This window comes from Anastrepha ludens, chromosome 4, assembly GCF_028408465.1.
Source record: "Anastrepha ludens isolate Willacy chromosome 4, idAnaLude1.1, whole genome shotgun sequence".
NCBI classification, from domain to species: Eukaryota; Metazoa; Arthropoda; class Insecta; order Diptera; family Tephritidae; genus Anastrepha; species Anastrepha ludens.
In genome coordinates this window covers 87,535,891-87,562,090 of record NC_071500.1, presented here as the reverse complement: position 1 = coordinate 87,562,090, position 26,200 = coordinate 87,535,891, and the positions used below count along the sequence as shown (strand labels likewise).

Sequence of the window (26,200 nt, the reverse complement as noted above, 5' to 3'; positions counted from 1 at the left end):
AGCGTGTTGGTGGTTTGATGACCAATAATGTAAATTTGGTTCTAAATTTAGTCACAATTGCTCGAAAAGCCCCTTCAGTGGGTCGATTAAAGTGACCATAAAATGGAAGAAGCGCGCGATAAACTTTCTTAACAGAGCACGCATTTTTATAATAAAATTCAATGATTTGCAAGCGTTGTTCATTTGTAAGACGATTCATGGTTAAATTATAGACCAAACTGAAGATGTTTGACAGTGAAAACCGAACCAAACGAAACCAATTTTATAAGTAAGTAATAAATAATTATTAATAATAAATATTGCTTCTAGTGCTTCAATTGTGAATTCAAACACGTGTAATCACTGTGTCAAAATCCAAGTCTCTTCGTCAAGGAAATGTAAACTTCATAGTTGTTTTCAAATAATCGGCACTTGCTGGCACTGTGTTAGTGCCAATGCGCTGCATGTATAAGTATATATTAATGCACATATCCAACTACAAATACTCACACGCATGCACTTTACCAGAACATGCACAAAAACCGAATATGGAAGTGATTACAATCAGCATATTTGCGTGCTTAATTTGGCTAAAGTGTGAAAGGTGACAGCCGGTAAGCGACCAGAGTGAGCATAAAAATCGAGGTTGCTGGTTGGTTGTAAGTAAACAAAGAGCGTGCGACATGCGGGGAATTGCGCGCACGCAGAAAGTTTTAGTTTGATTAGGACATTAGAATTTTTGAGTGGATAATTTAATTAAATTAATTACTTAGCGCGCGCGACTTTTATGAGCGAAAATTGCAAACATAGGCGAGGGTGAGAAGAAGCAAGCGCCAAGTAGAAACAAAAGTGTAACAAAAAAAAAAAAACGATTGTTTAGTGCTGCTTGCGGCGCCGCGTGCCACAAAGCATAAAGCATTCGCTATTATATATGTACATAGTTCGCATACAAAGTGCCGACGTCGTGATGTGGTTGTTACTGCTGTTGTGGTGGTTTTTGTTCTGCTACTGCTGGTGGTGGCCCTAATGTGCTGGTAGTGGCAAATACGATTGTAATGAGTGTCGAAATGTTGGTGGTAAGGCAAGTATGCGGAAATTCGGTAATGGCAAAACTCACTGTTGTTGGTGTGGTTGTTGTTGGCATTACTGCTGCTTTTGTTGTTACGCGATACTTGCACTCCTATTCATCACCTACAGCCTGCTGGCAATGCAGGCTCGCACAAAACCGAAGTACGCGCCTGCCTTGGAGCATATCTGCCAACATGTGCACGAGTATGTGTGCGTACGTACGACATGGCATCGCATCGCATGGCGTATGAGTGACATTTTATTTAGTCTTGTGTAAATAAATGCGGTCGACTAGCAAATTTGTGGCGCGGACAATTTTTGTGGCAGTATATTTTGCAAACTGATGGATTTCGTTAGTTGTTTTGGCATATTTCAAGTTTTATCCGGTAGAGCTATGCTTTTTTTTTTGGTTGCTCTTAGTAAAAAATCAACGAGTTTTTCTATTTGGACTCTTTTTAATGGATGCTTGTGGTGGTAGGTACGCAAATAAATATCATAATCACTTTAGAGCTAGTTTAGTTTTCTAACAGTCGTTAAAAAATATTTTGCGGTGGCCATTTAAGATAGACTAACGGAAATTTTCTCGATTTTTTATCAAAAAAAAAGTAATTTGGAACAAAATATTTTGTAAAATTTTACTGAAAAATAAAATGTTTTCCAAGACAAATAGCAAAATACTAAAACAAACCAAACAAAAATTAGGTTTTTTCTATTTTTGTTGCTTCATAGTATCAAAACCACTGCCGATACAATTGTTTATTTTATTTATTCAGCGGTAGTCAGAATTTTGAAAAAAATGGAAATTTTGTGTGAAAATGTGAAGCGAAAGCGACAAATACTTTTCGGGTGATTCAACAACTAATAAAGAGCGCTCGGGCGCTCCGGAGCGTTCGAGAGCAAGTTGCTAGCAGCAGCTGCAAGTAACTTTAACTGCGTTTTTCTCAAAACTATGTTTTTTGAATTCATGATCACTGTAATTTAAAAGCCGCTTGGTAGATTTCAATAAAATGTATACTGCTTTTGAAAAACATTCAAAACTCGTACCTGATCGAAGGAGTTCTTTTTTTGAGAAATTTTGATTTTTTTTCAACATTTAATTGTATGTTTTTTTTGAAAATCTGAAAAATTTCGATGAAATTCGAAGTTTCATCTTGGAACATTAATGTTTATTTTGCCCAGAAGGGCAGCACAGGCAAAATCTCCCTTTTTAATGCAATGCCTCGAGAATGGCACTGGTCCGGAACCCGCAAGGGAGCAAAGGTCACCCAAAGATCACTTGGAGAAGGTCGATGTTACGCGGACTGCGCAAGTGAACAAGCATATAAAAAAAAAAACAAAAAAAAAATATTGCCATATACAAAAGTTAAGTAGAGAACAGATCTTCTACTTTCTAGAGGTTTGAGATTTAAAAAAGTTAAGGGGACAGATACCGGTAAAATTTCGAAAAAAAAAAATTTTTTTTCAATAAATGTTAATATAATCCTTTAAGAATAAAAAAAATTTAGAACGTAAATTTAAGTATTTCTTATATTATAGATCGTTAACCGTGACGACTCTATTCTTTGCGTTCGAGCGCTGGGAGAGGTATAGTTACGTTTTATTCAAACATTAGACGCGTTTTTCTCAAAAGTATATTTTTCGAATTGGCGTACACGTTAACTCGAAGAGTTATTGACCGATCTCCCCGAAATTTTGCACACATCTTTTTTGTGCTATTACTTTCTATATGAATTTACAAGTTTTCGAAAATTTTTCGAAGCAAAAATAGAAGAAAAATTCGCCCTAAAATTCATTTTGTTTCTGAAGCATTTTATTCCGTGATTTTTTTCCTTTTTTTTAAATTTATATTGAAATTATGGCATTAATAAACAAATCAATTTTTGGTGTTTTGTATTCAAGTCACTGAAGTCGATGCTACAATGCCCGCGGATTGAGATGTCTCGCTGTGACCTTCCTGGAAGAATTGGGTGTACATTCGCCATTTTAAATGATTAAATAAAATGTATATTATTCTAATGTATAATTAAACTGTATGCCAGTTTAGAAAAAAATATATTGACTTCTTCATTTTAAATAATTTGAATGAAAATCAGGGAAAATGTGGCCGTTTACAGGCATCTGCCCCCCTAAAAGGAGATCCTGCTAAGGTACATAGAAACTTTTTCAGATCTCAATTGTGCGACTGTTGTAGCCGTCTTTGTCCATTTACGCAGTGAGTTCGCAATCGAAGACTTTACAGTCATAAGCGGGCAGCATTTTTAAATATTTTCGCAAGTGATGTTAGCTAAAATACTATACGGTGAGGAGAGCAACCAAGAAAGGTAGTGGAGTATTTCACTCGTGTATAATTTGTGATGGTAGGCTTGTTCCCACATATTTGAACTTCAAAACTCGGCAACTCGTAGCAACACCTCTTTTGAATGAAGTTGTGCAATTTTCTTCTGAGATATAAAATTCTTAACGGAGTAATGAAATAATCAATTTCTAATCTTTTTTCATTAAAATGGATCTTATAGATGCAAGGAATAGATGACGTGTTTCCGAGATATTTAAAAGTTCGTATTTGTGGTCAGGTTTGGCTCATATTCGGAAGGAATAAAATTGAAAATCAATATTTTGCAAGAAATAGCGCTAGGCGGCGTAAGAATATTTATAAAAAATGTATTTAATTTCGTAGTATGAACTGATTTATTCCGATTTAAATCGAAGTGTGGGCTGGATAACTAAGAAATAATATATTTGCAGAAAATGAAATGAGTTGTATTGAGGTACAGATATTCGAACAAATATTTGCAGTTGAAGTACCATTGATGCAAACGTAATTTTATTTCCTCCAAATATATTATCGCCTTAGTATTCCACATAAAAATGCAGATCATATTATGTACTTTAGATATCTTCAGATAGGTTCTTATGATTTTGTATGCCATTTCATACTAAGGAGGGATAAAGTTCAGCACATCTAAATTTAGAAGGTAGGCCTTGCAACCTTTAAATTCAGAAATTAGCCTTGAAAGTGTTTTCGGTAGATAATATTTATATATTAGGTGCGCAACTAAGTTCCCGCTGTTTTTTTTTATGAAAATACAACTTTATTCTGAAAAAATGGTTACAAGTGAATCATTGAAAGTATTTCCCATCGCTGGCTACTACTTTCTCCCATCTTTATAGTAGGTCTCGTACACCGTCGCGGTGAAACTGTTCATCTTATTGTACATCAGACACGGATCAAGCTATTTTTGATGTCTTCATATGCTGGTCAGCTAGACCGTGCGCTATCGATCGGCCGCTTCTCGCGCAGTGCCTAGCCCAATCGCATCAATTGAAGTCAACACCGATCCTGAGTGGTTGTTTCGGTTGGTTTTAACAGTTCATAATAAATAACACCAACTTGGTCCCACCAAATACATAGCATAACCTTCGCAGTGTGAATATTTGACCGAGGCGACGACGTAGAAACATGACCGGGCGGTCCCCATGACTTTCTTTTCTTTAGATTGCTGTAATGAATACATTTTTCATCACCCGTCACGATGGGATGAAGAAAACCCTTCCTTTTTTCCGCTGAAGCAGTTGTTCACAGGCGAAAAAACAACGTTCAACATCCCTTGATTTTAACTCTTAAGGAACCAAAGTCCCTTGTTTCTGAATCATTCCCAAAGCATACAATCGCTTGGAAATGGATTGGCGGGTAACTCCTAATACTGAAACAAGCTCTTTGTGCTTTTGACACGGATCCTCATTGAGCAATGGCTCCAATTCAGCGTTTTCGAAGGTTTTTGACCGTCTTTCACGCGGACGGTCGTCAACATTAAAATCAGCGTCTTTGATGTGACGGAACCAAACTCGGCCCGTTGTTTCATTCAAAGCTGCATCTCCTTACATTTTGTTTAGCTCTCGATGCGCGTCAGTCACCGTTTTTTTCGAATGAAAGAGGAAAATCAACACTTCCCGCAAATAATGATTATTCGGCACAAAATCAGACATTTTTACAAAACCAAAAGTATATGATACCAAAACAAAATCACTAATATGTTGAAGACGTTTGTTTACCATTGAGCTTGTCTTATGACGTTTAGGTTATGTTAGAATCGACTAGCACACACTACTGGCGGCATCTACATATTAACAAACAGTGGTAAGCGATATCTTATTATGATAATTATTTAATATGGATTATTATTTTTTAAGAGTGTAATCAGAAGTATAACATGACATTCCACCTTCTCTCAATCTTTGCTAAATATCAAATAATTAATTAGTCTTTGTTAGTAATTATCATGCCAATTCTATGATTTGGTTACCGCATTCGCTTTGAAGTGCACTTTTAAGCGGCATTGCCATCTCGTACTTGTTGAATCGTCAGACGGTGAAGTTATACTTAGCCCGATAAATCTTTGCTACTAATCTCTGTTTCACTGTAACGTAAATTATGTATATCCTGGTTATCAACGTATGGCGCTTATATGCATCATCGGTGCTCTTAGAACTATACCCTCAGATGCTCTGAATACTCTTTTTTTCATATCTCCCCTAGACTTGGTTGGTAACACTGTTGCTCGGCTTGTCACAACTAATCAATAGCACAATTTAGGTGTTGGGCACTCAGTGATAACACTTGGTCTGGGTACAACTAATCCCGTTGACAATTGTTTCAATAAACCAGGTTTTAATAGGATAATTAGTACTACAATTCGCTACCTGGTCGAAAAAACTGCTTACGGTTCTTTACTGTCTGCTCAAAGCTTATCAATAAAGTTGGTTCTGATGTTTACTGTAAAAAGCCAAAAGTAAGCGTTTTGGCTCGTCTTCCTAATCACTGTAGAGTACTAAATGCCAAAATTCTAGCCATTAATGACGTAGCGGTTTGATTAGGCAAAAATACCTTTAGGGAAATCTATATTTATTCTGATAGTGGAAAATTTTACCAGACGTCTTCTAAGGCAAAACCTAGTGAATGTCATAAATTATTAGAAAACTCATCTATGTATAGCCGTCGATAAAATCTCTTTGGGGGATTGTCAGTAATTCCAGTATTGCTGGCAAATAACCAAAATGGGACGTCAGGTGCTCAAAGACGCTGTTAAATCAGTCAAAGAAAAACGTCTCTAGTTTAGTTGCTGTGATCACAGTCCACTGCCTGCTAGGTCGACATGCTCAAAGATCGTCTATTACAGAAGATGCAAGAATGAGAAGGAGGAAGAGTCTATCAGACATCTAAGTAAGTTGGTTTAAGGGCCGACTGCCACTTCTAGCTACCTCCCTATAATTTAACTGCCATTAGAAAGTATTTTGCTCCATTTAAGTAGTGGCATATAGGAGTTGAGTGGGATATTCTACTCAAGATAAATATATTTCTCCACCTTTTCCTTTGCCTCAGTTAATGGTTATCTGCACTTTAAATATCTACAAATACGAGCTCTTGTACAGACATCAGCATATGAATAAGCCCTTACAAGTAACACAAAACACCGACTCGTATTTATATGTTTATGCATAGTTTTCTTCCAACTTACCTTCGGTGTGGCCACAGCATGTGCCCCATCATACACGTACAGATGATCATTGCAGTCCAATTGCAACATATCGAAGCGTAACATGAAACGTTGTAATATCGAATGCGTTTGGAATGTGATGATGCAGTCCAGATTGCGTTCATTCTGCGACCAAAGAACAGCGCCGTCGATTTTACGATAAAGTTGCTGTAGGAAGTGATTCTTGCACAGAGCTTGCATGTAATCTGTAAAATAAAAAGCATACGAATAATAAGAAGAGAATGAGGTGAGATTTAAAGTTGTTATTCGCAAGTATGTATGTGTGTATTTTTGTATGTAGAAGTAAAGAGCGAGTAAATGGTTAGCGAAGATGCTAAAACTAAACCGAAGTAAGTGGCTTTCGTGAGAGTATGTGTGTGTGTTGGTAGTAAACTGCAGTGAAAAATGGAAGTAAGCTTTAACACACACACACACACCGAAACTAATAGTCGAAAATCACTGCTTAATACTTGCAAATGGCCAAAGAGTGGTTCCTGCATTTCGCAGTGCAGTTGATTTCATGGTTTCTGTGCTTTGCGGTCGAGTGCATTAGAATTTTAATGGCAAATAAAAAATTCATTTGCGCTGCGTTAGCGAAAAACTAACACGCGAACGCGAACCTATAAAAAACGAGGACTCTTTATGCGCTCAAGTACTTACATACACACACATACATAGTTATAAAGGAGCAGTCTCACTTACAACAACTTTTCCAAAAAAAAGTGTTTCCCTGCAGCTAAGAAATCAAATTCAGTTGTTGAAGGATATGGACAGCTCTTTTCCATACTGAAAGCATTTTTCAAGATTTATTATAAAAGTTTGGTGCGTTAGTTGATGTTTAAGACCTATGGCCTCACTAAAAAGTTTCAGTCGACGAAGAGCCTAGTGAGCCTAGATGCTCGACTTATTACTTTATATCTCAAAATAAGATACCCCAGTGAAGGTCCTTCTCCATGTTAAAAATGCTTAGCTTCTTTCCGAGAGATCATTGCGAAATGATATCGGCTCCTGAAAACAACTTTAATTCAAGAACTCCAAGTATGGAAGAGTGAATGGATAATGCAATTGCTCATATGTACTTATATATGCATATGGCTTGAAGAAATATGGTAGAGTAGACGTAGCTAGTCGATTTTCAAGCTTTGACCTTAGTGATTATGGAAGCAAATCTGTACAGAACTTTTGAAGGAACAGAACAGAAACTGCATATCTTTTGAATTTGTCAAGCAAAGTGCTGCTGAGTAGATTATTTCTAGAAAAGAAAGCTTTGGTATGCAACTGCAGGGTTTTTTTAATTTAAAGTAATTTTTATTACTTATCTTAATTTTTCTTTTATTTTTGATTTAACTAAATTTTTTTTCTTTCGTTTAATTTAAATGAATTTAATTTAATGTAATTTTTTTGCTCTATTTAATTTTTTTTTTAATATAATTTAATTGAATTTAGGTTTTTTTTTACATTTTGAGACTTTTAGTTTATTTTAAAACTTTATTATTTGTTTTTTTTTTCATTTTATTCCGTGTTTTGACTGAAATAGTTTTTCTTACATCATTTTATTCAATTTGATTTTGCTTAGTTCAATTTTAATTTAATTAAATCTTTTTTATTTTTTTTTCTAATTTTTATTTTAATCAGTTCCCTTAGTTTGTTTTATTTAACTTAAACTTCGCCATCTTTAATTTATTTTAAATAGCTACAATTATTTGGTTTTTCAGTTTTATTTTATTTTTTGATTTTACCGAAAAATTTTCCTTAATCTTTCATTTGACTTAAATTAATTAAATTTTCTTTTTATCTTATACTATTTTATTTTTTCATTTGTTAAGCTCGATTTATTTTTTTGTTTAACTATTTACGTTTATTACTGCTTTATTTTTACTACTTTAATTTATTTTAAATAATTTTTATTTGTTTTTTGCTTTTTTTTATTTATCTGAATGCTTTAATTTCGTGAAATTTAGTTTAATTTGATTTTAATTTATTTCTGTCGTCCTACTAAATTTTTTTAAGGGACTTAAATGGTTCACTTTAGCATCTTTCATATTTTTTAATTAAATACAATAGTTTTTGGAGTTTTTTATTTTGCTTAGTATATCTTAATTTATAATAAGAATAAATTAATTAATTTAATATAAATAGAATAAATCTTACTTTATTTCAATTTATTTTGTTCTTATCTTTAATGTTTATATTTAACTTGAATATTTGATTTTGATGTATTTAATTATATATTTTGTTTATTTATTAATTATTACTTTATTTTATTTTTTTGTAGTTTTATATCATTTTGTATTTACCTTAATTTTGTTTTGTTTCGTTTTATTTTACTTTATTCATTTTCTTTGAATAAATTTTATTTCATTTTAGATTGTTTAATTTTTTAGGTCCTTTTAATTTTTTTAACTAACTTAAATTTTTTATTTATTTAAGTTTCCTTATTTTATTTGACATTTCTTTGTAGTTGTATTTACATTTTTTATTTCATTTTATTTTTTTGTTTCGTTTTGTTTTTTCGTAAAATTTGGTTATATCTCACTTTATTTAAATTGGTTTTATTTTCGGTGTTTTATGTTTTTTATCACATTTTTTATTAAACATAATTTCTTTCGTTTCATTTAATTTTAATTTATTTTTAATGTATTTATGTTTATGTAATTTGATTCAATTTTAATTTGTTTCTTAATGTTTTTTAAATAGCTTTAGTTCTATTTAATTTTTTAGTCTTATTTTATTTCGTATGTTTGTCTATGCTTGTCAAGAAACTGCACCATTGGATGTTTGCGTAGGCGGAAGTGCAGTAGACAGGTAAGTCAGCTGAACATTGCAGAAAAGTGAATAAACGGACAAAGTAGCGATCTGAAAATGGCGCTTGTTAATTTCAACGTTCAAAATTCAGCTCTTGTTCCGAAATTTCATATGCAATAAATGAAATCGTAGAGAATGTCGCAAATGATTTCACTGCTACCATAGAGAGGGAGATGGGACGGAAGATACGCGCAAAGCTGTGTGGGTTGTACAAAATGGCATAGAGGAAAATGTGATGGAGGAAATTATGACTTGCATTGCATATTCTAGTCGTTATTTAACGCAAAAGGAAAATGGCTAATTTTGATGATGATAAGAGCGGAAATTTCGCAGAAAATTTCAAAGAGGAGAATTTAGAAAATATCCATAAATAACTATGCAAAGGTGGCAGGTATGTATTAAACTGGGGCAACTGATAATAAATATTATATTTTGTGCGGTAACTCCAATGTTTCATTAGTTTCAGGCTATTTTATGATAAAAGGCATGATTAGATTCTAGTAATTTAATGAGCTGATATATTAAAAAATTGTATTACATACTAGCCAAAGCTGGTATGCGTTAATACGCCCACATTTTTTCTAGCATGCGGCCCCATATGAGGCGGTATTGACCGGTGTTTACATCAGTCGCATGACGTAGGAAAGAAAGCTCCAAGTGAACGACAAAGCCATATTTGCTGTGCAGATCTACAAGTTAGTGCTATTGGAAGTTTTGTGTTTCCCTTTTACAGGTATTTCGTTGAATGTCAGAGTTTGAAAGTATGCATAAGTATTGTTGCTTCACGGGGAGGGTCATTTTCTCTGGAAGGTAGGCCAGCATCCCCACCAACAATAAATAATAATAATTTCGAAGCTTCTCAGACTGATGGACTATGCACTTCCGCTTACAATTGCTATTACGAAGTTCACGATCCACCTATCCTCAAGAGACGAGTGGGTACGGGACGATATATGACAGGGCGAGTCCATCTATGCATACAAAGATGGCTTAAAGCTCGAAAGTAGGGTGCGTGGAGGTGCATATTCCGAAAATATGGGGATCTGTTTCCGTTTTCGGCTACCCGACTACTGTAGTGTCTTTCAGACTGAGCTGAGAACAATAATAAAAGCCGTGACCCCGATACAGTGTGATGCGGTACCTGGAATTGATATCTATATTTTCAATTGTAGCCAGGCGGCGATAAAATCTTTCACAAAGCAGTCAATAACCTCGAAGATAGCTTGGAAGTGCCGCAAATATCTTAACGAGATGGCTGAGTCATTTCATTCAAAGGTAACGTGGTTTCCTGGCAATTACGACAGTGTGAAGAATTACAGGATCGATGAACTAGCGAAACTTAGCCCCAAATTTATTCATGAATATACAGGTAATGACACAGGAATACCTCAGACCTTCAAGTTACTTACTTTTGCGAAAATTGTATGAGTAGCGAACAAAAGATGACTTTATGAAACCCACTGCAGAATCGACCTACAATTGTGGCCGACTCTCAATGCTAGACGCACAGAATCTCTGCTAAGCCAAAATAACCACAGTCTTAGCACACTGATTTCCGCTATAACGGGCACTGCCTAATAAGCAGGCAAACCTAGAGGACGGGCGTGCAAACACGTGACTTCTGCCGAAGTTGTCTAAATGAGGAATAGGTAAAGACGATCTCGCACCCTTGGTCTGCTTTATACAGACGTAGATTCATTGCTTTAGGTAGACAACTAATATATTTAATGAGTTGAAAGATCTCTGCGCTGTGGAAATCAGGGACCTTCTAAAGTTCACACAGATTTTAGCAGAGGTAAGGACAAATTGCTACCGCGACATCACAATGAGCTATGCGCCGATTGTGTCCCATAGTGAAGAAATATATTTAAGAAGAAGCAGAACCACTGAAATTAAACAAAAGCTATTCCGCTTCCGCCAAAAAAACTACCAAATTCCTCTTTAGTTTTCAGTTTTTGACTTTATTGCCATTGTATAAACGAGATTTTCGGAATTAAAAAAAATAAAGATTTGGAAGTAAGAGAAAATAGTTTTCATGACTATTTGTAGCATCAAACAGTATCAGAATAAGGAGGCCTTTTCTAATTTTCTCTTTACAAGTGACTTTTCTTATTTGACTTTTGCCACAAGCTCCATATTCTCGACAATGTCAACACTAAATCCAACAATTGGACACTCCGCCAAAGAATAATACAAAAAATGCAAACTTTATTTGAAAGTAAGAAACTTTCCGCGCATTTTTTCCCCCTTCAGCATACAAACACCGACGGCTGTCACTTTTACTAATTCCCTTTTACACTCCTCCAGTTCTCTAATTTTTGCAAATCATTCGCGTACTTCAAAAAAAAAGACCGACTTTTTATTAGCAATCAATACGTATTGAAATAACACCAGCTAATTTTTCGCTGCTTTCCGAATTTAAGCGCATCATTAAACTTTTGTCAGTTTCAGCATATCAGAAATGAAAATAATAACGAAAAAATTTAAGGAACAGACAAATTCAGCGCAAAGTCAAAGATGGATCTACACAGTGAATAGCAGATGAATTGATTGAGTGTTTGAGAAAAATGGAAAAAAGTATGCATTGGAAATATTCAAAAGTTGGAAAAAGAGAGCGACAGTGAGGTAGATTTGTGAGTACAAGTGTGAGTGGAAAATACGAAGTGGCGGGCCAAGACAGCGGGTGCTAAGCGCAGCTAATTTCTCATAATGGCCATTGAGCGATTGAGTGAGTGTGTGAGTGGGGTTGAAACCTTTGCTAAGTGCAAAATTTGCTTGCTTTTCTGCAGGCAAAGAATGACGAGAAAATCTTGTTCAACTTTTTAAATATGATTTCTGTCAACGCAGACATTTAAAGTGATATTTGCAAGGGGTGTCAAAGTTGGGAAAGAAAGTTTTTTAAGCAAATTGAAGAAACAGAGATAGGCAGTGACTAAGAGACACAAGGGAAAGGACCGCTGGGAAAAATGAACCAAATTGCTGGAAAGCAAATACTTTGGTGGCGGCAAAAGTTTGCTAACTTCCGATTTTTTAATTGTTGGTATTAAATATGTCACCATGGCATATTAAATGAAATGCAGACAGAAAGATGCACACACTCAGAGATACATGAGTATGTATGTTTAGCAGTACGCAAATAAATGTCGAAACGCTGCTCCGTACCCCTTGTGTACCGGGTACTGCTGCTTTGGTTGAAGTGCTGCAAAAAGATTTTGAAAAATTAAAATTAAAATTAAAATAAGTATTTTTCTCGTATCACTCAGCATATTATGTTTGGTATGAGCGAGCTAGCGAGCGCAATGTGGAAAAATTAGTGTGACCCACGAGTGTCATAATGAATGTCATTTGAGCAATTAACGCCATAGTGGCGAAAGAGCTGAAAGGATTGCTGGAAACTTGCTTTGATGGCAGCTGTGGGACAGAAGGTTGTGCGTAGTGTTTGAAAAGTGAGTGAATTTGTAAAACTAAATATTGGTCACACAAAGTGGTGCAAAATTAATCATTCATTTCGGTTTTTGAATAATTTTTTTACTAAGAAAGTAGTTTGAGTAATGAAAATCTCTATTTTGAACTTTACGCGTTCCATTTTTGTCTAATTCAGAGGTGTCATATATGATTGAGGACCAACGTCTTTTGTAAAAAGTATAAATATCCCGATAGGGTCACTAATTTTACGTCACCTTGTAGTTTGATCATGATAAAGTTCATGTGATTGACCACCAACGCCGAATGCAAAAAGAATAAATCTTCCGAGAGGGTGATTAATTTTGCGCCACCTTGCAATTTGATCATAATAAAATTCCTTGCATACTGCTTTTATCACAATACTTAGGTAGGTGGTTATGTAAAATTTATTATAATCGTGTCACTGAAACTTATTTCTTACAAGATCAGGCTTGGCGGGCTATTTGAGCAATTTCTAGAAAGTTCGAAATAGCCCACTGTGATATCTGACTATCTCAATATTCAAGCGCAATCTAACGAGGCCGCATGTAGCCTGCCCAGCTGATAAAAATTGAACATCAAAGACGCATCTTCGAGGGTACCCAGCATTCGTATGAAGAGTGTTGAGTTAATATGCAATTTTCTAGCGTCCATATGGCCAACGATGTAATGCCTCATTTATATTCCCACAATGCTCAGTCAATTCCGGTCTGGACAGTTAGTGATGCTTTGCAAGTTAAGTGTAAGGGACTGAAAATTTTATCCGCTTATGAGAGAATTGTTGTTCAAGAGAAAAAAACTGTAAACAATTCTTTAGACAAACGTAACTAATTAAAGCACCTCGAATTAGTCTAATATGTACTAATTGAAATATAATTATATTTTATACCTTTAACTTGTAAAAAAGAAAAAGACTCGTAATAATCCATATTCTTCTCATTTTAATATTACCCCAGCTAAAATTATAGAACCAGAAACAAGTGCTTCTACATGAGCTTTTGGTAATCATAAAATATAAAAATATAGGAGATAGTACACTGTATCTCAATTGGACCACTTGCTGTTAGTTCATTTTCCTCAAATTGCGAATATAGCAAAGAAAATGGTTGAACTCGGACTATCAGATCATTTAAACCGTATACAGTGCCATATTCCAGGATCATCGATCTGTAAACATTTTATACCAAATTTTCGGAAAAGTGAATTTTCTCATATAAATACAAAAACAATTCGCAAAGCATGGCTAGCAATATTGCAAAAACATAAAGAGTTAAAAAAAAGAAGTGGGGTTCCTGATTTTGATCATATAGCAAATTTAAGGAGTAGCAGCAACTATTTGTTGTTTTTCTGTTTGGTCATCTTAATATAAGGAGTTGTCGGATTGTACTCTTTACAATATCGCTTCAACTTTTCTTTGTGGACCTATGTAAAGTGTAAATACGTTGTAGATAAACCAGCTTCTATTGAGACATTGAAAGCCAACATTACTAAAGTTATTCACGAGATACTGACCGAAGCCCTCCAATATTTCTATTATCTTTAAAAAATAAATGCCATAAATGGTTCTACACAAAAATAATAAAGATTACCCAATCAATTTTAATTTTACCAGCACATACCATCTTGGTCAAAAAGTTCCCGGAACAACCGCCAGGTGATGCTCTAATGCAATTGATTTGCAAAGATGGCCCTGAGGGCTATACCGAAAATTCAAAAGAGTTATAGAAATATTTCGACAGCTGGATCAAAGGCTGGCATAAATGCGTTGCTGTTGAAGAGGAGTACTTGGAAGGTGATAATATCACTTTTGAAGAATAAACTTGTATTTATTTTCGCGTGTATTCTTGCCACGGCAAAGCTTTTCATAAATATAATATCAAATATCTGCCTTTCGTAGTCGGCTTAAAACTGTAAGTCCCTCCATTTGTAGAATAACGTTAAGAAGCACGCCCCAAATAGGAGGAGGAGATCGGCCAAGCACCTAACAAAAGTGTGAGCGCCAATTATTTATTTTTTGTTATTTAAAAAAGTTATTTAAAAACAAAATTAGATGATTAATTTTGCGACCAGAAATGTATCATACGTTTCTGCATACGAATTTAGAGTTGGTCTTACGCTACAAATTCTAACGCAAAGGCAAACGCCGGTAAGGGGTAGTCAGAATTTTCAACAAATTGGATTTATTTTTATGCATTTTCTGAAAAATATTGTGTGAAAATTTGAAGTGAACCCGACATATGCTTTTCGAGTTATTCAAGAATTCACAAAGGGCGCTCGTGCAAAAACAAACCAAAACCATGTTTTTTGAACTGGTAGATTTCAATAAAATTTATGCTGCTTTTGACAAACATAAAAAACTCGTACCTGATTGAAGCATTTTTGTTTCAAAAATTTCGATTTATTTAAAAAATTAATTGTCGGCTTTTTTCTCGAAAATCTGAAAAATATTTCAGGCCGCTCTATTGTTAATTTTGAAAACAAAAAAAAAAGCTTCGATCAGGCACAAGGTTATCTAGTAATAAAAGTATATTACTTTCTCTTGTCTGATTGATTTTAGATAGATCTCCAAGGACTTCTGATGATCATCGCTAGGGACTTCTGGAGAAACGGGCTCCACACAAACAGCGGTAACTTTTACAATTATTGAGTTTCTTTATGAAATTTTGCTAAAGTCAAGTCGAAACATGATGTAGTAATGCCATGTTTTTATTTTTGTAAAATAAAGCAATTGACTAGAAAACAAAAATGATTGAAAATCATCATTTTTTCGGGCCTCTTACTACTCCTAACCCCATAAGTCTCCCGCTCTCATTCAATTTCTACTAATTTTTTATTTAATATTCTTCTTTCACCAATAACTTCTTGGCCATGTTTCACATTTGTTTCGCTTTTTGTTCTACCTCCTGCCTCTTGTAACCTATCTCCTTAACGTTTGAACTACTTTGTTCTTCAATGAATTTTTGTTACTGATTCTTAGTCACTCACAAGTACAAGCCACGCATAAGTACGCGAGCAAGCATTCAAGCGCAGGCAACCCTGCTTCACCCACTTGTTTCCACTCAAAAATATGTCTACTCAAAAGTTCATAAAGCGCTTTTTCAAAAACACTCTGCTACTTAGTATCTTTTTCTAACAACTTATTATTTAAGCAAATTCCATCAAGCGAGCGCTTAAGCGCCTAAAATTAAACATGTGCATGTATGCGACTATAATTGAAATGTAAAAGTTTTGTAGTTTTGCCCGCATCGTATTTCCAACAAAATGCAGCCAACACAAACATAGTTAGACTTAGTTACTATGTGGCACGAAATCACTACCAGCGTTTAACTTAATATACATTTTCTATTGTTTGTGTGGTAAATAGGGCAATGCGCACGTGTTTGATAAAAGTATCTTTTACGCGCCTGCGGTTACGTGGCTAAGTATAATCGGAGTAGAATTAAATTGATAATGGAATTATGCTTGCAAATATGTGTGTGTATGTATGTAAGTAAACAGTAACCATTGAATGTACCATAAATTGGATATTGCATTTTACTAGACCTAAAAAGGAATTTATTAAATCGCGTATCTCATTACAAACTCCCTATAACTCCGCAATTTTATGGGTTTGGAATTATGAAATACATATTTTGCGACTTTAAAATGTTAATGAAAGTAGTTGCTAATGGTAGCTGCCATAGCTGAGTTGGCTCGTGCGTAGCAACTATTCGATTGCACTTAGCTTCAAAGGCCATTGCGGTCTAGAGAATATCTAAATGGTTGGAAAAGCTTTCTAATGGCAAACAACGCCCAACTGGCTATGAGAAATTTGCGAGCACATTTTTGCCCTAACGAAAATGTTTTTATGAAAGTTCACTCTTATTATGAAGCGACATAAAACTGGACGGCCCGTCTTTTTTTGTAGGACAATATGATTGGACATTGAAAGCCTATTACATAAACCAGCTATTACGATTTGACAGAAGCATTATAAGAAAAATTTACTCTCCTATTCTGCTCGGAGACGGAATGCGTTACCACAAAGAAATTGATAAACTTCGTGCCTGTGGAGAATTGAATCAGTCTCGTATCGCTGATTTATGTTCCTGTTTAGTTTCTTCTCCAAAACATCTTACAAAAATTTAATTATATTTACGAAGCTTTTATTGTTTGATTTATACGTAAATTTTGTGCACTCACAAAGCAGAAAAATTTACTTGATTTTGACGCTAATGAGGCGTGAGAATTAACAGTTGTGAAATTTCAAATACTGTTGCTGTTAAGTTGAAGAAAACGAGGAGATGGAAGTTGATTGTGTAGCCGGAGGGCATTGGCGCAGTGCCGGTACAGCAGTTTTCTAAGTTTTCAGTTTGCGGTTATGCTAATTATAAACTCAAAATCCAAGCTTACAGACAGTGAAGACTAGTAAGTACTAAGAAGAAAAATAAACGATTTTTAAAGTAAAGAAAAAACTTTGCTTTCAAGTGTACAAAAATTAATCTTTTTCATGAAAATCGTTGGCAAGGGGCCAGAGGTGGTCGGACGGCTTCTGGGCGAAGTGTAATGTAATTAGTGTGGGTGTCTGAAGAAACAGCTATCGCATAAGACATTTGTTTCTATGCTTGTGAAGCTCACTCCACACAGCGGAATTGATTTGTTGAAGTGATGAATACCTCAACGCGTTGTTGTTATAAATGGCGTTCAAAGCTATACTGCTGCTATTCACTTAATTATGCTTTTTAACCTAGAGCGGTTATTTAATCTCTTTATAGACACTAACGCATGTACAAGGCTTTGTTTATACATACATACACATACATACGGGCAGCCTTCGTGCATATTTATATGTATATATATACTTTTCTTTGGCTACATGTTTGTATGAAAATTCAAATCAGCATAGCGTTGACGCATTTTCAAATTTAATATCCTCAGGCTTAGCGTTCATTTTACGCATGAAGCGTTAAGCCAAGAAATATTTTTCGTCATACACATACATATGTAATGTGTGAGAACGAAGGTAAAAAATCTGCAGCTGTGATTGAAGCCTTTTATGAAAATTTCGCTTACGGCAACGATTTGTAATAAGGTTGAAGGAGCTTCTGTGATATACAGATATATTTTGCATGCTTCATGAAACATTTCACAAATTTACATACCTAGCCGAGCTATTGGCTTGCGAACAATTTAGAATGGCTTCAGTTGTTTGACTAAATCAATTACTTAAAAGCATTAAATGAAGTCATTTCACCCAGTGAACAAGAAATGAAAAAATGTCGCTTTTTGAAGTATTAAAAAGTCAGAACGACAGAACAAATTCTGAGTGAATCATACAAGACGAATTCCACACAAACATAAGAAAATCACTGAGCATATTCACTTGTGAATTTGATTTTTTATTATTTTATATTTTTATACCATTAGTAATCATTATTCTAGAATTAAAAGGACTCCAATGCTTAGCAAACAATTTTTCTGGTTTTCAATATAATTAAGGACAACTTCAGAAAAAGAGCCACCTTTGATGAAAAAAATTGTTTTTTATTTTTATTTATTTTCTCAAGGCGAATCTATTAAAGGTGGTATCGGTAAATCAGCTGATTTAGTTATTTTCTTTCGTCGTGTCCATGTGGCTATCAGCCCAAAGTGAAAGAAGACGAGTTCATTCTTGGTGTTCTATATACTTTGCCAATCAAACGTACAAAATATTGTTGTTGGCCTAGTGCCATCATCTTTAATGAATATGCCTTGTAACCATACTACAGAAAAAAAGTTGTTTTGTTCTTTTTTGTACAATATTTTGGTTCATCTGATAAGCGCCATTCCGTTAATTTTTGATTATTTTTGCTGCCATCACTTACCCATGAATCATTATGGACAATGATGCCTTTAATACAATTTCATTGAAAAAATTATTGTTTTAGCATTTTTGGAAAAAATCAACAGTTTCGCCATAAGCACCTCTATAATTCCTCTCATCGCCAAAACATCAAAAATAAGACTCCGAGTCGATTGGCGACTGAGCAAGACACCAGTATCAGCTGGTATCTTTCTAATTTTTTCTGACAATTTTCTTTACTTTTTAGATTTTATTTTAGACCACAGAGGGGAATGGAAGACCATCATCATTCAAATCAGCGAGCACGGAAAGGAATGAGGAGGATTTTTGAAATATGAGAAGCTGATGCCTCTATGAATAACGCCTAGTTTATGTGTCAAAGTTGATCATCTATTCTTAAAAAGCTGCATCTCCTTTTCATCTGCTGGCGCTCTTCTTCTTCTTCTGGAGTATACCCAACCGAATGTTTGCTGCAGTTGTGTTTAAGGTTTGCTTATCGTATAGCGCAGAAGTTTGGATGATAATAATATCCGTTGAGGCGTCACTTGGAGTGTTTGAGAGAAAGATTCTACAGAAGATTTTTAGACCTTTCCACGTTGGTGACGGCGAGTATCGTAGGCGATAGAGCAAGGCGTATATGAGCAGCACAAAATAGACGCAGCGGATAAAGATCCAGCGGCTACGTTGGATGGGTCATGTCGCCCGAATGGTTAAAAACGCACCGGCTCTGAAAGTATTCAATATTGTACCGGCTGGTGGTAGCAGAGGAAAAGGCAGGCCTCTTCTACATTGGTAATAAAAGAAAATAATACGAGTAATAGTAATTTAACTTAAAAAAATAAATTTTTTGTTCAAAACTTTTTGAAATAAAAATTTTTGTTGTAATTAAAAAAACACAGTCCTCAGATTACGTAAGAGGTAAAGAACCTTAAACGTGGACCAGAACATCATCTAGCTCCGGCAAAACTTGAAAAGTAACAACGCACCCAAAAAATATATTAGTAAATTTGCGTTGACCGATGTCGTTTTTTCTTTGGGGTCATCGAAATCAAATGTTGAGTAGTTGTTGTAAATGAGTGTCCAGCTATTAGAACTTGAACCCAGAAAAACAGCTACCATAACATCAACTTCCTTTCACTCTATAGAGAAAAAATTGCTGCCTTGGTGTGCTAAATTCCATAAAAATCGCTTGCACGATTATTTGGCTAATCAAGAAGTTAACACATTTTTTTAGTTTTCATCAGAATTTTCTACTTATATTCTATTTCTACTTATTTTTCCTATCTTTGAATTTAAATGTTTTATAACGGTCCATGCGAAATTGCACTGGGGCGTGTATATTTTGTGCGCAATCAAGCTGCCTTTCATTGAAGGATTTTACAAAGGAACTAATATCAATTTGTTGCCTAACACTCCCGTTTCAGGTGGACCAGGTAAGCGCATTGAAATCACGAGCAACAAATAACAAAAATCAGCAAGACTGGTGATTGGCGCTTTTTATGTCTTTTGCTGTCAACAATGAGCCAACACTGGATGTAGTTGCGTGGGTTTTGTTAGCATCTCAGGTTGTCGTGGAAAAGAAGATCAAAGCAAATTGCCAATTACGCGAAAAACAAAAAACAAGAAAAGTAAAACTTGGAACAAACAAACTCACAAACATTCCCAGCTAAATATTACAATGTATACCTCCATGCAACTCGATGAAACAGAGAAGAGAAAGCATCGACTAGCTGCTGTAGCACGCAGAATGCCAGTTACAACTCACAGTAGCGCAAGAAAGGATGCAAGAAGCGCGAAAAAATTGAAAAAGCAGAAGCTTTGGTGTGATGTAACAGTCCCCAAAATGGTTGTAATGAAATTGTCGAAGTATACGCGAATGCACTGAAATGGATTGTAATGATGAGATATAGGTGGAATAGTATGATTTCGCATAATATGCAATGGAATAGCAGAAATCGAATAAAGAGTGGTGTAGAAGTGTTTGGTGTTATTGCAAATTCGCAGAATTCTCGACAATGCTTTAAAAACAGTAAGCTATTGTTAAAATGTAAGAATTTGTAATTTAAAAACGGAAATAACAAAATAATGGATTCCAGTTTTCTATTTCTGTCCCTTGCCATTCCTAATTTTTAAAATATTGCTGTAGCCTTATGTAGATTCCGCTTGATTCGTGCAACGGCTGCTCAAGTCAACCTCCTCACGCGTGAATAGAAGCCCATTTGCGGCAAATACTGCTATCGAATTAGATGCAAAAAGGTAATAAGAACCTAGTTTGTAATAAACTAACTCATAACTAATTTATTGAGTACTAGCTGCAAGACTAGTTTATTTGAAACCAACTTGCAACAAGTCTTCAAATGAATTTTAAAGTCAAAAAATGTATTTCTATCAATGTGAAACCAGTTACAAAATATATATAGAGTATCCTTCTATAGTTAATTAGTTCGTTGTTGCTCGAATGTCACCACCTTTTATGTATAAATTTGTCTTGATTCGGGCAATGGCAGCGAAAGGCAACATGCACACGCATGAGTAGAACCCGAAAATGGCGAAGACTGCTTTCAAATAACTTTAATTTAGATGTACAAAATATAGTTTGAAACTAGTTTGCAATAAACCAATTCGTAGCTAGTTTTTTAAGTACTAGTTGCGAAACTAGTTTATTTAAAACCAGCTTGTGACCAATGTTGAAGTGAATTTTAAAGTTGAAAAATTTATTACCATCAATGTGAAATTGGCTAAAAAATATATTTAGAATACACTCGTTTTGGGTTTGTGTCTGAAGGGACCTACAGCTTTAATCCAACTTCGAACAGCAGATATTTATTTTTATGAGAAGTTTTTTCAATGCAGAAATATACTCGATGGTTTGCCATCCTGCCTGCCGAAGGGCGACCGCTATAAGAAAAAACTTTTTCTATCAATAGGTGTTTCATGCACGAATATTCGATCATACGTACTTCCGAATGAAAGTCACCCATCAACCCATTCGGCTACGGCGGCCACCATATCCTTGTATAAATAATTAGGGAAAGCTCACTGTTTAATAAATCGTAGTATGCTGTGATCTGCTCGACCTGGAAAAGAAGCTGAACACGAAAACAATACATTTCAGTGCTACGAGGAAATTCTGGAGCTAATCTCTCTCAATAAATAATTTCAATAAATAATTGACTAACTCTTAAATATAAAAAATAAAAAACAAATATTTTTTTTTGCGAAACTTAGTAAACTCCTGCCTTTTTTCGCCCACCGATAAAACAAAGATGATGCGTATGCCATGGGGACTACATCCTTCGTGTCGGTTGAATGGCAAGAGGGCATTTGCTGGGCTTATTATTATTCTAATTGCTAGAGTCCTCAAAGTATTCGACGGTGAGACCAAATGGGAAAGTCAGCATGACTTCTTTTGGTACTTCAAGATAATGCCGGCTAGCCAGTGGACGAACGAAACGGCTGCGAAATCGTTAAGATGATAAACAGGAAAGCTACTTTGTGGAGAACATTTTTTCATCTTTGTGATTCAGAAGCTCTCTGGTATTACTTACTGGTACTTACTGTCATTCTAATGAGGCTCGACAATCTTTGGATACTCGAATATTTTAGGGTTACTGTGATCTTAATTTTGAGAGAGTATTTTTTAAAAAACGAATATTCTCTAAAGAGTCGGTGATAAGAGCGATGGTTTTGACTTCTTACGAGGCCTATTACTGAAGCTCATTTTCACGGGTTATTTGATCACTAGAGCGTATGGAGCCAATATGGAGGGGGTGGGATAGTTCGATACTGGTAAAATAGCACTGTACTAAGTTCAAATACACTCAATATGCCCTATCTTCACATATCTGAAAATCGCAGAGTGCTTTGGAAAACGTGTGGGTGTGGTAGATATACAAAAATACGTTCATCCACGTAACTTGTTCGTATAGGTATGTATGCAAGCGAGTTTTGTCTTTGCCACTGCGACGCTCAAATTGGAAATTGAATTAGTGCGGCAAAAGCAGGAAGTGGCTGCTAAGCAGGAAATTGTCTAAAATTACGTACATGTAATTTGTGATGACAACAATAACAATAACAGCAGCAACAACGAGTATGTACTCCAAAAATCAGTGCTCTTCGCCTCCCAACCAAAACACAACCAAAAAACAAAATTCTCTAAGCATGCCAAAATTCATTTAATCGCATTTACCGTTGATTCAATTTGTTGACGGTATTCCAGTATTTTTCGGCAAAATTTTGTGCGGTACCTTGCTGAGGTTGTGCGTTCCAGCATCGGCGCCTATAGTAGCCGATGTGGGAAACTATGAGACGCTCAAAAGCTCGGTTGCATGGCAGGTGAGCAGCGTTAGGTGGTTGGCAAGTAAGGACCAGCAAGAAGAGAGAACATTGTAATGTAATTTGTTTTTGCTACTTTGTTGTTTCTACGTATTGTTGCTTTTGTTATTGTCTATTGCTCATCGCAGCAGCTGGGCTTGTGAAGGTTAACACAGCACTACAGAGGCACTGCTGTTGCACTCAGCCACACTTCCGCCATATTTACCACAAAAAAATGCTAAGGAAAATTTGAAGTAAAAAATACCAAAGTGCAGGTAACTAAAATTTTTAACATTCCAACGGCCCTTCACATGTTGAAGTGAGTTTAATTCTTTAAGAAAATTCTAACAAAAATTTCTGGCATATTTCTTTTTTTAATATTGCTTAAATATTACAACAAAGCGTGTTAATTTAAGTTAGTCTGCAGCTTTATATTTTACTTAAAATCAATAGGTCGAAAGCTCGAATGCGGTGTTGATTTAGTGAGATTTTGGCATACGAATTGCATGAGTGTTTCAGAATTTATGGTAAATACAACTTTCGCTTAATGAATACAAGATTTTCATCTTCGAATGCCGTTTTATACGAGGTCTGTTCAAAAACTGAAGTGAATTTTCAAATTTCGCGGGCTACGTACATTCGACTTCGATTATTAGTTTTTTAGTCTAGCGTAAGTGCACTAGCCATACCAGAGGTTGTGGGTTCGAGTCCCATATAGAGCACGGTCTTCGCACTTTTCCAAATTTACCTACTTTCCCTGTTTCTAAAACCAAAAACAAAACAAAAAAGGAAAAAAATCTCATTCCTCAACCCCAAAACTGTATCTTTCCATCCTTACTCCCGCACAACAGTCAGCGCATTATTTGCATTTTGGCTGCTAAAACAAGCAAAAAACAAAGAAAGTCACACAGTTACACATTGCAACAGGGGCGCCAGCAAGAGGAAGCGGGTAACCGCGCTAATAGCGCAGACACACTACTTTAGCGAAGTCCTCAACCATCTGTGCGATGCTTCTGGGAGAAAAATGTGAAACACAGATGACGCTCCAAGCAGTAAAGAAGGCGTTGTTCCTAAGCAACGACAGGTGCGCATTCCCACTATTTAGGACTGGTAGCGGCAGGCTAATCAATAACCTGTCAAAAATTAAAGTAGATTAACGAAACCAACGCAAGACTGAGTGCTGTCGAGGTCATATGCTCCTGAGAGGCGTGAACAAAGAAAAAACAAAAACACTCGTCTCGAAGATATGTTCACGGCATAAATAGGGCAAGTGTCCTGCGTGCTCGGTAATTTTCCGCTATCGAAAATGGATCAAAGAAGTTGCATCAAATGTTGGCAGTGGCATACGGTGAGATATTCTGAGTCAAAAAAATGTTTACAAGTGGTACTAGTTTTTCACAGAAGGTCGAGATGATGTGAATGACGACGCTTGCTCTGAACGCCCTAGCACATCAACAACCGATATAAATGTTGAGAAAGTGAAGAAAATTGTTATGACGAATAGTCGAATCATAATTGGAGAAGTTGCTGAGGATATCGGTATATCGTTTGGCTCATGCCTTGCAATATTTTCGGAAATTTTGGGCAAGCAGCGTATGGAGCGATGCTCGTTCCAAAATTGCTGAATTTTCACCAAAAACAAAGTCGCATGAGCATCGCCCAGGAATTGATGAATGACGTCAACGATGGTCTGGATTTGCTTTAAAGAATCATAACAGGATTACTATTCGAAGATACCCGTGCACGAAATAACACTTGAAAGAAAAAGTTTTTTCAAATAGTGGTTCCGTCTCGGTAGGTAATGGCAGATCTCCGAGTGTATTTCTCCTCATTGAATCAACTGCCGTTCGGAGACGCCTTAAAACCTTAGGTCCGTCTGTTTGAGAGAAAACATCAAGACGAACACGAAACATAGGAGGAAGTACCTAACCAAAGGGTATATATGTAATACTATACATAAAAGTTTAAGTGGTTATGGGTAGTCAGAGGTCCGAAAAAATGATGATTTTCAATAATTTTTTTTGCTAGTCAATTGCTTTATTTTACAAAAATAAAAAATTTAGCATTAATGCAAGTGGAAACATGTCCACTTGACTTTACCTAAATTAAAAAAAAAAAACAGAACTAATAATTGTAAAAGTTACCGCTGTTTGTGTGGAACCCGTTTCTCCTGAAGTCCCTTGCGATGACCATTACAAGTCCTTGGAGATTCATCTAAAATCAATCGGACAAGAGAAATTAGTTCCATTAATAGATAATCTTGCGCTTGATCGAAGGTTTTTTTTTTTTTTCAAAATTAACAATATGGCGGCCTCAGGAAATATTTTTCATATTTTCAAGAAAAAACCGGCAATGCATTTCAAAAAAATCGAAATTTTTGAAAAAAAGCCTTTTATCAGTCACGAGTTTCTTATGTTTTTCAAAAGCAGTAAAAATTTGATTGAAATCTACCAAGCGGTTTTTAAGTTACAGTAATCACTAGTTCAAAAAACATAGTTTTGAGAAAAACGCATTTAAAGTTTTGCTATCGATTCCGGAGCGCCCGAACGCCCTTTGTTAGTTGTTGAATAGCTCGAAAAGTATTTGTCGGATTCACTTCAAATTTCCTCACAATATTTTAATGATATTATACTTTAAGAAAAGAATTAAAAATTTTATTTTTTGAAAAGTCTGACTACCTCAACCCCTTAATAATTTTAAAATCTATCCCTAAAACCTGCGAATTCTTTCGTGATCCTTTACAAATCATTCATTAGTTTACGGTATACATATCTAAGTAACTTTCCATTAATCAAACACAAAATTTTGAGCTTCCAACAATCACTGTTAGTTTTTTCGCGCTATGGGTTTTCCCCAAATCTCCGTATCTAATAAACATAACTGTTATTTAGCAATTTCCACACTAGTACTGTATCGTATTTGCATTTAAACATCCTGACACAACAACAGCTAACGCTTGAATGCTACAACTGATTTAATTCAAGTTCAAATTAAGCAGTCACAACCATTGTCCACAATCCATCAAATGTGGATTAAAAAGAGGAAGTAAATCTTTGCTGTAACGAGATTTCTCGTATGTATGTGTATATGTATGTAGGTAAATATATGTAGGTCTATACTATAAATGCACATATACACTTAAAGACATGTATGCATTTTCATAGCAATAACAAATGCTCCATAGGATGTTAGACATACGAGTAGGTGTGCGCGTATGTATTGGTTTTGTAGATGT

At 35.3% G+C, this 26,200-nt stretch overlaps 1 protein-coding gene across 2 annotated transcripts in view; it reads right to left on the bottom strand.

The window, feature by feature from the left end:
- Positions 1-26,200, bottom strand: part of LOC128860086 (uncharacterized) — a 205,421-nt gene that overhangs the window by 45,369 nt on the left and 133,852 nt on the right. For both annotated transcript variants that reach the window (XM_054097338.1, XM_054097337.1), the window contains exon 3: positions 6,564-6,787. In XM_054097338.1, coding sequence (XP_053953313.1) covers positions 6,564-6,787 — 224 coding nt within the window. The remainder of the gene's footprint in view (positions 1-6,563; positions 6,788-26,200) is intronic.